The sequence below is a fragment of the Pezoporus occidentalis genome, unplaced genomic scaffold (assembly GCF_034315485.1).
Source record: "Pezoporus occidentalis ecotype Australia unplaced genomic scaffold, CSIRO_AGI_Poc_V1 ctg55, whole genome shotgun sequence".
NCBI lineage: Eukaryota > Metazoa > Chordata > Aves > Psittaciformes > Psittacidae > Pezoporus > Pezoporus occidentalis.
This window is the reverse complement of record NW_026915888.1, coordinates 1,017,748-1,030,889: the sequence shown is the minus strand read 5'-3', so window position 1 is coordinate 1,030,889 and position 13,142 is coordinate 1,017,748. Positions and strand designations below refer to the sequence as shown.

The following is a 13,142-nucleotide window of genomic DNA, read 5'->3' as shown; positions in this document are numbered from 1 at the left end:
CCACAAATACAAGCAGAGTCAAAGAAAAAGCTTTACCAGCAGCCACAGCCACGTGATGCAGCAAAACGTTCTCTTCCTGAGCACCCCACTTTATCTGTAGGCTGCCTTTCAATTACTCTTTCCACTTCTGGACAAATATTTACCTCAAAGAAATTCAAGACTGAGTACACACACATACACCAAAGAAAAAAGGAAGAATGCCTCATCTGAACAGTGTGGTTGACTCAAAGCTCTGCCAAACAACTCAAACTACCCAGAAGGATTCAAAAACTAACAGCCAGATTCCTCTGCCATGACCTTAAAACAGCATTTGACTCACTGCTTGTTTGAGTGTGTTCTGACCTTCGACAGACTGACCCACAAGTCAGCACAGCTTCTTGGAAGGCAAATGCCTGCTCTTGTTATAAAAGCTCAATACAAAAGCTAAATGCAACATGACTTAAGCGTGGGGAAAGCAGCAAAGTGCCTCAAGACTAAACAGAGGCTTGAAGTAGCTCTTTCCAAGCTCAGCCTTCTACTTTCTACAGCTGAAGAGATCACTCACCCCCAAAAGGACCTGTGTCTTTGAGTTTCAAGCTTTACACTTCGGTCTCCATGCTGAACCAGACCTACCTGCACGTTCTCCTCTGTGACCTCGATCTCGGCAGTGTAGATGTAGTCAATGAGCTTCCGCAGGGTCTGCCCATCAACATCTTTTATCTCAATCTTCTTGGCTTTACTTTCAGACATGTCTCCTGAAATTCATTGCAAAAAGACAGTTATAGCTTGCTTTGCAGGACCTCTATGCAGAACTATGCTTCCCCACACATCCAGCACATTGTCCCGGTATCTGACTAAAAGACACTGGCACTATCTATGACCATCATAGGACAGCCAATGAGATTCCCAGAACCCTCCTAATGCTACCTAAAAAGCACCTCAACATTTGAAGACACTAGTGTAAAATAAGTCAATAAATGCAACGAGCTCTATTTCTTACCAGAAAAAAACCTGCCATGGCTCACCTGCATTCAAACACACATAGGGACTAAAAAACTCCCAGTACGACCAAAACCCTCAACCACATCTCAGCACAGAGACAGAGTCAAAGAGAGTGTGGGCAAATCTTAGAAGGGCTTTTAATATATATAGATATATTTTTTTATATATTTAATATATATGGATGGGTAGATAAGATGGGTAGATAAGTAAGCTGCAACAGCTAAATTAGGGTGCTTTGAGGTATACCCTACAACAAAAGCAAGGCAGCATTAGGCTCTCTTTAGAAAGAGCACCAAGCACACATGCTAGTGGTTACACGCAGTGCACTGCAAGCTCCTCTCCTAATCTACCCTGCTGTAACCTGTCCACACAGCTACACCCCACGCAAAGCATCTCTGCAGGAAGCTGTATTTCTCACCTCTCGCCTTCCCAACCTCACACCTCAGAAGCAAAGCAACCTTTGGAGCCAAACTGCACCGTTCCTCCAAATATATAACTTAAAATATGTAATTAGCACAGAACTAGAGCAATAATTTCCCCTATGAATATACAAGTAAAACCCAGATCTGTGTAAAAGCCTCTACATGAACCCGTGCTTTATGCACACCTTCCCCATTGCTGTTACGGTCAATGCGCAGTGCAGGCACCATACACACATACCCCATGCGTAACAGGAGCACGTCACAGGAACAAAAGCAAACTGTGTGGAGGAGGAGAAGGAGCTCAGCAGGGCTTCTCCAGCATCCACGCACACAGTGACCTCACCCAGGTTTTAATCACCGAGATCTTGAGGAACCACAGAAAAGAAAGAACCAACTCCCAAGCAGAAAGAAATGGGTAAGTGAAAGAACAAAGCTAAACAAAGGAGAGCACGAAGCAATGTCAACTCTTAACCCTGGGCATGAATAATCACTGCTCTAAGAAACCTGGTGACTCACTGCTGTTGTGGGATTAAGAGGAAAAGTAGTTCCTGCAGCCGATGGGAGAGGCAATTACAGCCTACATCTCAGCACAGTGTGTGACAAGACGTGGCCATGGCACATTAAGTGCACAGCAGTCAGATGCTAAAGGGGGTCCAAGCTTGAGCAAAATCTGGATCCTGGAAACTGACCTTTGCAGGCTTCACTTATGCCAATAAGGAGGTAAATAACAGGAGTGGGGTCAAGAGCATAAGTATTAGCAGAGCCAACAACATCCCAAGGGAAATGTTGACTCAAATAATATTTGCCCCAAATTCAATTTTTAAAATTAAACAGTAAAAAGTTATCCAGAGAAGTTCATGAATACCAATGCACAAGTACAAAGGGATCAGTGACCTACATCTGGGAGGCCTTCAAAGCAGGTAGGACCCTAGTTGATAAAATGTCATCGCCTTCACTCCCTTCCTTCCTCCCCAAAAAAACCCCAAACATCTCCAGAGATGAGAGGGGGCTTCTGAGAACAGGCTAGTCCCCATCAGCCCCCACAGAGCTGGAGATGCCTGTGGAGCACCCACCTTGGGACACATGGAGTAGTTGGAGCCCCGTCACCAGGACCCCGGGGGCCAAGGGCAGGCTTGGAGCATGCAGAGCCCAACACAGAAACAGCCTGGAGGGACCGATCCGATAACATCATCTGTCTTTGCAGTGTTCATGTGATACAGGCAACAAAAATAAAGGCTGTGTGGGCTCCCACACCCACCAGCAAGCTGCTGGCCCTGCATGCTAACAGCCTCCTCTGCTCTGGTAACAGCCCTGCACACCATGAGGAAAGGGAGTCTCATGTGCTGGGCTTCATGGTTGGATAGGATCCAGCCCCTCCAGCCACACTGGTGTGATCAAGTGCCTGCCACTTGTCTGAGGGAGCTGTTCTGGGCATGTCTGTAATCATAGAATCATAGAATAGTTAGGGTTGGAAAGGACCTTAAGATCATCAAGTTCCAACCCCCCTGCCATGGGCAGGGACACCTCACACTAAACCATATCACCCAAGGTAATGCTGTGGAGTAAGGAAGAACCTGAAGACAGAAGTGAATCAAGGTAGGGGTCGGTGCACAAGAGGAGCAGGCAACAAGCTGACCCTTCTCCAGACACAGACCCAAGGCAAATGCAGCCTCTGAAGCATGGCTGAGGGCAGCGAAATGGTGGGTCCATTTGGGCATCTTATCCTACACCCCTTCAGGAAAAAGCACCCACACTTTAAAGCCCACAAAACCCACCCTGCAGGATGTCTCACCTCAAGACTCAAACCTTACCTGACACCTTAATTACAGAGTAATTCAAGGCACTAGCACCATCTCATACATAAGGGCTGCCCTGCACCAGGCACTGCACAGACCCTGACCCCACACTGCTGCAGTCAGGCAGACACAAGGAGCAGGGTAGGAGGGAGCAAAGCAGGTAAACAGGCAGAGTGGCTCCAAACAGACCCTCTTTAGGGGACAGACTGCAAACACCAGCCCCTTGTAAAGACAAGGCCTTCCATGCATCACCCTCAACACCCTGCAGTGCTTTCTCCATTCCCCTCTGCTCATGAGGGCAGGGAGTGCGCAGAGCTCTCCTGCCTTGTCACAAGATAAACCACAGTCAAAACCACAGCAGCCCACAGTGCCTTGTTTACTCTGCACAGCAGCCTGCCCTGCCTCCTACGGACTGTGCACCAGAGAGGCTTCCCTGCTTTCTACAGCTTTTGTTGTTCCCCAAGTCAGAGATATGCTGAAGGAGCACACGAGTGCACTGGATAACAAAACCACAGGCTCTCATGCATGGCACGAGCGCTCCGAAGCAGCACACAAGACCTACAAGGGAGATTTCTGCTTCCTTCTTCAGCACTGCTGAAGCTCCCCTGGGTATCTCGCAGGAGCAGTCCTGGCAGCACCACTGAAGTATCTGTTCTCCTTTCTGAAATGACTGGGTTTTCTTCTAAATGGACAGAAATTACTGTCCCAAATCATCCCCAGAGAATGGTGCCAATGAGGAGCTGCCACCATCCAAAATGCTCTTAGAAAGCTTGTATGGGAAGGGACACTCAATGAGGAAGTGCTGGGTGCTATCTCTCCTTCAGCAGTCTAAGATACAAATGGAACATGTGCCTGCTTATCAGACTTCCCAAAGCTATTTCAAAGTGGACTAGCTGACCAAAGGACACTAGATAGTTTAGGAAAGACCCCCAAGGTTATGAGTCCCAAGTCAGGCCACTTACAGGGACAGGGCACATAGAGCAAGCATCAGGCAAAGAGGGATGAGCTGAAGGTCTCAGTCTGTTTCTCACTGTTCACAGCTTTACACTGATCACTCACTACCATGCTGCTGTTGGCATTGCCAGGGGCCCTCCAGCTCCATGTGCCCCCACAAACTGGCTCCTCTGGTGCAGACAGAGTGTGCACAAGCAGCTCCTGCCCATCCTGCAAACACCCATGTGGTGTGGCTGCCCCAAGCCACTGTTTTGCTTGGCTGATGTGCAGAAACAAACTCCAAACAACCAAGGCCTGACAACCAACCACTACTCAAGCTGTGACTTTATAATATCCCCCTCCAGAGAGTGAACCACCACACAACTGGAAGAACATCATGCATTCTGTCTTTACAACAGAGAGATTAGCACCTTAGAAACCTGGGACCAGACCAAAAGCAAAGGGAGAACTGGTCTTTGTGTGACCCACAGCCCCCAGGGACCAGCTGTCACCCAGCCCAGGGCTGCTGCAGAGCCAGCCACATGATGGTGGTTAGCTGATTACTGTTTAACTCACAGCGTGAGGGATTACACAGCCCGGAGAATTCCTGCATGGAAACACAAGCAGCCCCACACCACCACCTTCCCTATAGGGTGACCTCTAAGGAGCAGAGGGGTTTGACAATCACTTTTCTTTCCTAAACTTCTCATCAGGAAGGAGCATCACAAGCACTCGCAGGTCTTCCTCAAGGTGCCGTGCACCAACAGTCACCTCTGAGCAGCATTTGCTTTAAGGGACCTTAAAGCTCCTCCAGTTCCAACCCCCTGTCACAGGCAGGGACACCTTCCACTAGAGCAGGTTGCTCCAAGCCCCTGTGTCCAACCTGGCCTTGAACACTGCCAGGGATGGGGCAGCCACAGCTTCTCTGGGCACCCTGTGCCAGCACCTCAGCACCCAAAACACTGTGCTCTGCATCCAGCAAAGCAAATAAACCAAGGTCTAGCTAATCACAAGGCTTTTTAAAAGGAAGAAGGAACTCCCAGACCACAGGCAAAGGGACATGAAACAGGGACAAAACTCAAACCTCATGGTAACAACCATCCCATGGAGCGTACAAGCATTTCTTTGTATTTGGTTAAGTCAGCTCCTGGAAAGGAGTGCAACAGAAGGATGCTAGAATGCTAGAATGATTTAAATAAGCTGGTCCCTGCCCTGCTTTGGGACTAGCATGGCTTTTCTCACTGCCTCACATCTGGGCACTGCCTCCAAAGTAACCTGCTATAGGGATCAGGCGATCAGAGCAAGAATTTTGTCCTCTTCTTCCCTTCACACTGAAGTTGCGCTACCAAAATAGATCAGGCTGCCAAAACACACTGGGATCCAGAGAACAACGGTGTTATTTCGGGCAACAGCAAACAGTGCCATGGGAGATTAAACATCTGTGACTGCAAATCAGCATCAGCAACGCTGAGCCTTCAAACTACAACTCCTGTGCCAGCTACTCCTTTGATGTGCACCATGAGCATTTAGGGCACTGCACACGTGCTTGATGTTAATGATGAGTTTTCATGACCCAAGGTCTTGTTAAGGAGGGAAAAACCAACCCCAAAAGCAGTGGGCCAAACCTCATAGTAACCTTGCTGTGACTCACATGCTACCTACTCACCCCACACCCATGCACCATGCCTCAAGGAATTAGTCAAGGATGACCAGCATCACCCAGCGAGGGCAGCAAGCTGCAGACCTAACCATATACTACTTCTTCCTTAAGAAAACCCCTTCCCTGCAGGCCATGCCTACTGCCCGTGCTCAGCTCCTGTCAGAGACACAGCCAGAAGCCCCTGCATTTGCAATGGCCCATTAAACCCGGGTACAGTGTGTGGTGTCAAGAAGAGTACCTGTAAACATCGCACAGAAGTAAGGGCTGCAGGCCGCAAGCACCACGCGGTGCGCTTCCATCTCCACAGTTTCAGCCACAATCACCACGTCACACAGGAGCCGTTTGCTGGAAGAACACCAGGAAAGACAAAGGTCATTTCAGAACTGCTGGTCAGGCAGAAAGCTACATCAGTGCAGCCTGAAAAAGCAAGCAGAAGACCTGCTGTTACAGACAAGGCACCTGAGCTTCTGCCAAATCCCAGTAGAAGGTCCCCTAATCCTTCAGCTATCAGGTCTTATCAGTGTCTGCACACAAAGCAAAGCATGAATCTTTTAGTCTGCAGCCCTGCCTGTGGCTCTGCTTTTCCCAGAACAAAATAAATCAATCTGGAAGCCAAACTATATATGCTGCCCAAAGAATGGATGGGGAAGGGGCTCCTTCCACCCCTCAAACAAGTGCGGCTTGGAGAAGACACAGAAAAGCCTAAGAGTTTGGGGCACTATATGAAGCCATGCTCTACTAGATCTATAAGACAAGAAACATCCATGCAAGTGCTTTCATCCTTCCATAGGAGAAAGATAGAGTGGGAACACTGAGGTATTTCTGTACTTCCTTACATGTTTGTCCCTGAAGAACATGACCACCAAAACATCTCCTGGCACCAGCCACTGCAGAGGCTGCCTCAGTGAGGAGATGTCAGTCACTGGTGTTTATCCATGGGCCTGAGGACTTGGTTTACCACATGAATTAGTCTGGGATTAAAGAGTCACTGGGATAAAGAACTGGTTTCCAAACAGAAACCAAAAAAGTTCTGAGCTCCCCCAGCGACTCCTTGTGCAGCTTTGGAAAAGTCACTTCATTAACTACTGACCTTTTCTGCTACCCCACGTATGTCCTTTGAGGATTCATTAGTTAATGTTTGCACAGGGCTCTGGAGATGCCAACAGCTCGAAGTGCTCAGCCTCCCCATAAGTTGGTTTAAGATGTGTGAGCATACAAATGCAAAATGAGGGTGTTCTTTTCAAATGTCAAGCCTGAAAAAGGAGCAGGGTCTGTGAATCTAGATGTTGCCTTCTCTTCAGAAATGCTTATCACCACACTGCACTTTGTCTTTAGGAAACTGTGTATCAAATAAACACAGAGCTTCTAATGGACTTGGTATGTTTCCTCTTCTCCATATACTGGAATACATGAATAAAACATATGTGAAATGGAGGGTTATAGTTGAAAAACAGGAAGAAAGTAGGAACTGGCAGTCTGTGCTCTACATTCACCCCAGTTTGGAAGGGGTCATGACAATGAGGGGAGCCCTTTAACAACCTCTTAATGGAGGCTTCCTCATTTCCTTCAGCTTATGCAAACAGTGCTCTGCCCAATTCCTCTTTGGACTACAGTTATCTAAAGCACCACTCACGAAATTAATTTCATCTACATTTGAAAGCTAAAAATTTCAAGTGAGCAACACAAGTAGCACATGGGGACATGGTTTAAGTGGTGGATTTGGCAGTGCTGGGTTAACAATTGGACTCAACTATCCTAAAGGTCTTTTCCAACCTAAACAGTTCTATGATACTATATAGCAAAGAGATTAAAGGCTTAGCAAGGTTTTCCTAGACCCTCTGTATGAGATTTCTGCATGCATGTGAATGGAGGCACTATTATTCAAGGTAGCTGTTAACACGGTTGGCAGCTTAATGGATCACAACCTCAACACACATACAATAGACATGTTTTACCACTGCTGTATTGCACAAGATCTGGTTAACTACAGGCACTAGGAAATATTGACCCTCTCCAGCTATTCCCACTACACTTCCATTAACAAAGGAATAAAAGCAGCACAATAGATTCCTGAATATAGCTGCACAAACCTCTATTTTCAGATCCTTTGCTTTTAGGACCAAGAAAGGACTAGAGGGATGTTAATTTAACAAGAAATGTCATACTCCACTCCATGCAATTGTTACAAGGGAAGGTTATTTCCATTTTCTGTTCCTATGCAACCAAGAATCACTGTCAGGCATCTGTGGAAGAAGACATTCCTAAGCCTTCTCCACACCAGAGACCATATATATGGGGAAACTACTTAATCCACAGAAGAGAGGTGGTTCTTACAGCTCAAATACTTTGAGCATGCAGGAAGAGTAAAGGATGTTATCTGCTTTCATCATACCACCTGGATCGTGTGGGAGCACATACATCCATGTGTATGACACGTACTTCCCACAGGAATTCTTTAAAACTTGTGTTTCTAAGTCTCTATTTGAATGGTAAAGGACTCAAATGAACTAGTCTGAGAAATGCCCACTGAACTTCTAGGTGGTGCATGGGATAACAACAGCCAAGACACAGCTCAGGTTCAACCAATGCCACCAACCACACTGCTGATGCGGTAACAGTGGATCTTGAAGACTCTGCTTGCTGATGCTCTTCAGCTCCATCCCCCTGTGCCCATGTAGCTGTGCAGAGACCAAAGGTGCTCTCTTTTAACCAGTATCAGGGGTTTTCAACCTGCAGGTGAGAGCTGACATTCCTCCTGAGTTGTTGCCTTTTTTACACCCCCTCTTTTGGAGTGCTGAGCCCAGACTGAGCGACGCTGCCAGTTAAAGAGAGTAAGAACATTCATAATCTTTGGTCTGTAATTACGCGGAGGTGTCTTAATGTTTGTAATGTGCTATTATTGGTTTTCAGACCATTAGCTAAGAACATCCTTTACAGCTGAATTTGCTGTAAGTAATGGAAAAGACTAAATGAATTGTCATCTGCAAATGAAAGCTATTGCTCAGCTAATGTTTTTGAGCCATAGCTGGCTACCTTCTGCTGATAGAGAGGTCTGAGATTGGGAAGAACAACCCACCACTATATTTTAGCTGTCTCTTCCTACTTGTTGGTTAATTGCCTGCCTGCAACCATTAGTGACAAAGATGGCACAGAATATTTGCTTTTAAGTCTCCCAGGAGCCTTTCTGTCCCAATCAACACATTTCTGCTAAGCCAAAGAGGGTGTCCATTAAGTCAAAAGTATACCTTCGCAATTCATTCATGACCTTGAATGCTTTTCTCATGTGAGAGGGGTTGACTGTCACTGTGCACTGGCCCTTTTCATCTTCAGCTGTCTCGGAGGATCGGGAACTCTGCTTAACGCTGAAAACACGGACAAAAAAAAGGAGCAGAAAGTTTGATTCAGTGACACTTAAAAAAAAAGAAGTATCATAAAACTGCAGCACAGGGTGTTATACACAGAGTTCCTCGGATGTTTGTTAGTCAGCTCAGGTTCACCATATGAAGAGCATCACAAAACACAGCTACTTCTGTATGGATATCAAAAGCCAACCCAGCCCACATTTCAGTCAGCAGGGAAGAAAAGGAGAAAGTGCCAAACACTTGAGGACAAAGCCCAGCCTCACAGGCTTCAGGCCAGGAAAGCAGTATAAGTTGAAATTCAAGCCAGGACATAATTACCTCACTGAATAGAAAGAGACTTCAGCACTGGGAACTACCAGGGTACCACGGATACTTTAACATCCATACAGAGAAAGAGAAGTCTAGTCTTTAAAGTCCCATCTGAAAAATGCCAGCACACAATACATGACTTGTATCGTCCTCTATAGAGGCAAGTAGAAAAGGACCATTAAAACTCCCTGCACAGCTTCCCAAGCATTACAGAGCCACATTCCATTTCCATTTTAGAAACAGGTCTGTTTAGTGCCACTAAAATGTATAGAAGGAATCATTAAACCAGACCTGCCTACCAGAACCACCAGTTATATAGGTAATGTCAAACCAGAGGCACCCAGTTATGCGCTGTGCTTAACCAGGCCAACAGGTGCCTAAGGCACATACGTGTCCTCATTGCTTTGTTGGGAGCACTGGCTCTTTATATGGAATTGACATCGGGTCAATATCTCTACCTCCCTGATCTAAGTGTGAGAAATCACTCAGAGCTAAAGGTTTCTGCCTATGAAAACAGCAGCATTTAGAGCCAGGTCCCTGCTCTGCTTGAACCCACAGCTCACCCCTCCAACCTGCCAGCAGGCAAACACAAACAAGGCAAGCCAAGCAAGGCTGTCCATCTCAAAAGCAGACCTCAGGCAAAGGCAGACCTCAGGAGGTAACCCCTTCCAATACAGTCTCCCTCAGCTTCACATCTGTCCCTTCCCCCCTACCACCTTTTTGGCTGGGCTTGTATCACAGTAAAAAAAAGGCTGAATCAGGTTAAACCAACAGCCTGGGCAGCCCAGCGCCATGGTTCTACCAGTGACCAGAAGATGATGTCTGAAGAAGGATTCAAAGCCAGAGAGGTGTGGAAGAATCTTCCCCCAGAACAGCCTTCCAGCCTCTATGCATGCACATGTGTATCTATCCATTTTTCCTTTGAAAAACACACAATTATTCACAATTTACACCTTCACAGGGTGTGAAGCCCTTGCTGAACACTAGACCCCATGACCAGCACCGTGTCCCCTGAGACCACACAAAGCTCTTTGCCCCTAGCTGTCCTCAGCGGGTTGCACTGTCCTCCTCCTTAGAAGCAAGCCACTGAATAGCAGCAAAGCTGCACGCAGCTTGAATACACGCCTGCAGACTGAGTGGCCTCCAGCTTTGTGCCCGACACAAAGGTTAATGCCAACCACCAGCCAAGTCCAATTCTTTCACTTTGCTGAGCAAGTGAAGTATTTTCAGTGGTAAGTGAAGCCGCAAGGCTGAGCACAGCATCACTCAGCACATGTCCCAGTGCGGGAGACAACTTCCCAGGCTCTGTTATAATCGTCATCCAATTAGTGTAGCATGGCTGGATTGAAAGGGAAAAAACCTCAGGAAGAAGAGTACCTCGTGATAAATGTTCAGTATTCAAGGGACTGCACCAGGCAATGACACAACCAGCTCTTCTATCACTGAGGAAAGCCGAACTCATTCTGTGCCGTATGTATGGCCAGCAGCATTCATAAGCACAGAGCAGCAGCAGCAGCACTCAGGTCTGCACATCACAGTGAAAGAGTCTCCTTGCTCCAGGGACACCCCAAATTCAGGTACACCTCAGTGTTGGATCTATCAAAAGCCCTGGTTGAAATCTCAGACCAAGTGAAGTTTGACCACAGCGTTAAACACCCCAGTGTATACCCTTACAGCATACCGGAGCCAAGGGGTGAAAGATGAAGCTGTGGAAGCACAAGTGACTTCATTGAGCTTTCAGTCTCCAAAGCCAAAGCACGCACAGGAAGCAAACAAAACAACCAAAACAGAAAGAAACCCAAAATAGGAAAGTGAAAGCGAAAGGCAGCAGCTGTGACAGCTCTACCCATCACTGCAGGCGGGACAGCCCCTCCGCCACCAAACACTGCTGCCATCACAATCAAAGACAGACCTACAGGATCCATCATCAAATGATGCACAAAAATCACAGGGATTCCTTAACAGTGGAAAGCATACCGCTGAGATTTATGTATTTATTAGCCCTCCAGTGCCAGGGACCAATGATTAGGTCCAAACTTTACCACTGGCAAAAGATGCAATTCAACGGACATGGTAAGTTTCAGTGAACACCAAAGTAAATGTCAGATCAACAAGCCTTCATAAAGCCCCCACTCCACCAACATCTGTCCAGTTTACACCAATGTTTGTGTATTTTAAAAGCAAAAACCTCGTTTCAGAATTCCTGAGAAAGATCAAACAGTTCTTCCTAAAAAGCCTCCTACCAGAGACAGGCTCAGCTCTATTAGCAGGGTGGATTCCCCACTCCACCACAGGCTCACCATAAGAAAATACTGCGGATTGTCTGGTTAAGAACTTTGTTAAGAAAACCCCAAGTTAAGCTATTTAGAGGTCTTTTTCCATATGACTCATAAAAAACACATCTGAAAAACCAATGGCCAAGAGCCTTTAACTCATCTCTGAGTTGACTCAGCTTCCACAGAGCTGCCTTCCAGTAATGGGCAGAGGATGAGTATATCTGGGAGAAAGATTTCACACCCCCAAGCCCGCACTGTCAGAGATCACCAACATATTTCCAATGGCGAAATGCAAGAACCCAAATGCTCCAAGAAAAATTCAACCTGCAAAAGCAAAAACTACCTCTGAGAAGACCGAACCAGTGCATTGCACAGGGGTTCTCCCCCACAACACTAAGAATTATTACAGTTATTATGCTGTTATTATATTAATGGAGCAAAGCAAAGGAGGAAAAGGGTCCTCTGATCAAAGGTACCAGCTGACAACACCCAGATGTGCTGGACCAGAGCTCCTGCACCCCATGACCAAGGAGACTTTTCCCCCAGCACCTTCACATTTGCCTGGCTGACGTCCTACCGCACCAGCAGGACGCTCAAGCAAGCTGCCACCAGCTATTTGTTCTATTCCTGGGCTATCTGAGGCCATGCACTGAGCAAATGGACAAATGATTTCATTTCCCTGGGCTAGATGAACATCCTCATTAGGGACACAGCAGGATTCTCCTAAAATAAGCAAAGAGGCTCTGCCTTTCAAAGAGCACCAACCCCACCGCCACCTCCTGCACAGCCTTTCAACGCTGTCCCCCAGGAAGAACCCTGATTTGAGAGGCCCCAGCTAAGCCAGAGAAGCTAATCACTGCTCAAACCATGTTCCTCCTCTCCAACACCCACTAGCAGGGCTCAGCTCACAGCTCCTGCCTGAGCATGGCCACATACCAACCAGCAGAAAGGTATTTTAAACCCCATAACCCGTGGCTGTGCTGCACGCATGTACCAGCTATAAAATTGGGTTGCCTTAGTTACCAGCAGTAATTACAGATGTCTTTGTAGATTACGTGAAAGAATAAAAGCCTTCCTTAGAGCTAAACTGTCCCCTGGCAAGATTATCGCTGTGCACGGAGCTAGTAAACCCCAGGAACAAAAATCCCAGCTCTGACAAAACCAATCCTACCACTGGCTTTATGCAAGCCAGGAGTTCACCCTAAAGAAGGGGAAGATCTCAGACGTGCTCTCCTTCAGTCCTTCTTACACTGGAGAGATGGTGGAGCATGTCCAGCTCAGCCTCATGCCAATCAGCAGCACTGGGGAGGTCTCTGAGAGCTGCTCTCATCTCTTGACTGCACGGCACAGGCTGGGATCTGCTCTCCTGTCCCATCACAGGTCCCATCACACTGTCAGGGCTC

General features: G+C 47.1%; 1 protein-coding gene across 4 annotated transcripts in view; it reads right to left on the bottom strand.

Moving 5' to 3' along the window:
• Positions 1-13,142, bottom strand: part of KLHL3 (kelch like family member 3) — a 50,231-nt gene that overhangs the window by 29,732 nt on the left and 7,357 nt on the right. For all 4 annotated transcript variants that reach the window (XM_062638040.1, XM_062638041.1, XM_062638039.1 and 1 more), the window contains exons 2-4: positions 9,038-9,154; positions 6,031-6,137; positions 613-734 (exon numbers count right to left, since the gene is read on the bottom strand). In XM_062638040.1, the coding sequence (XP_062494024.1) occupies positions 613-734; positions 6,031-6,137; positions 9,038-9,075 (267 nt within the window). In that variant the 5' untranslated portion in view covers positions 9,076-9,154. The remainder of the gene's footprint in view (positions 1-612; positions 735-6,030; positions 6,138-9,037; positions 9,155-13,142) is intronic.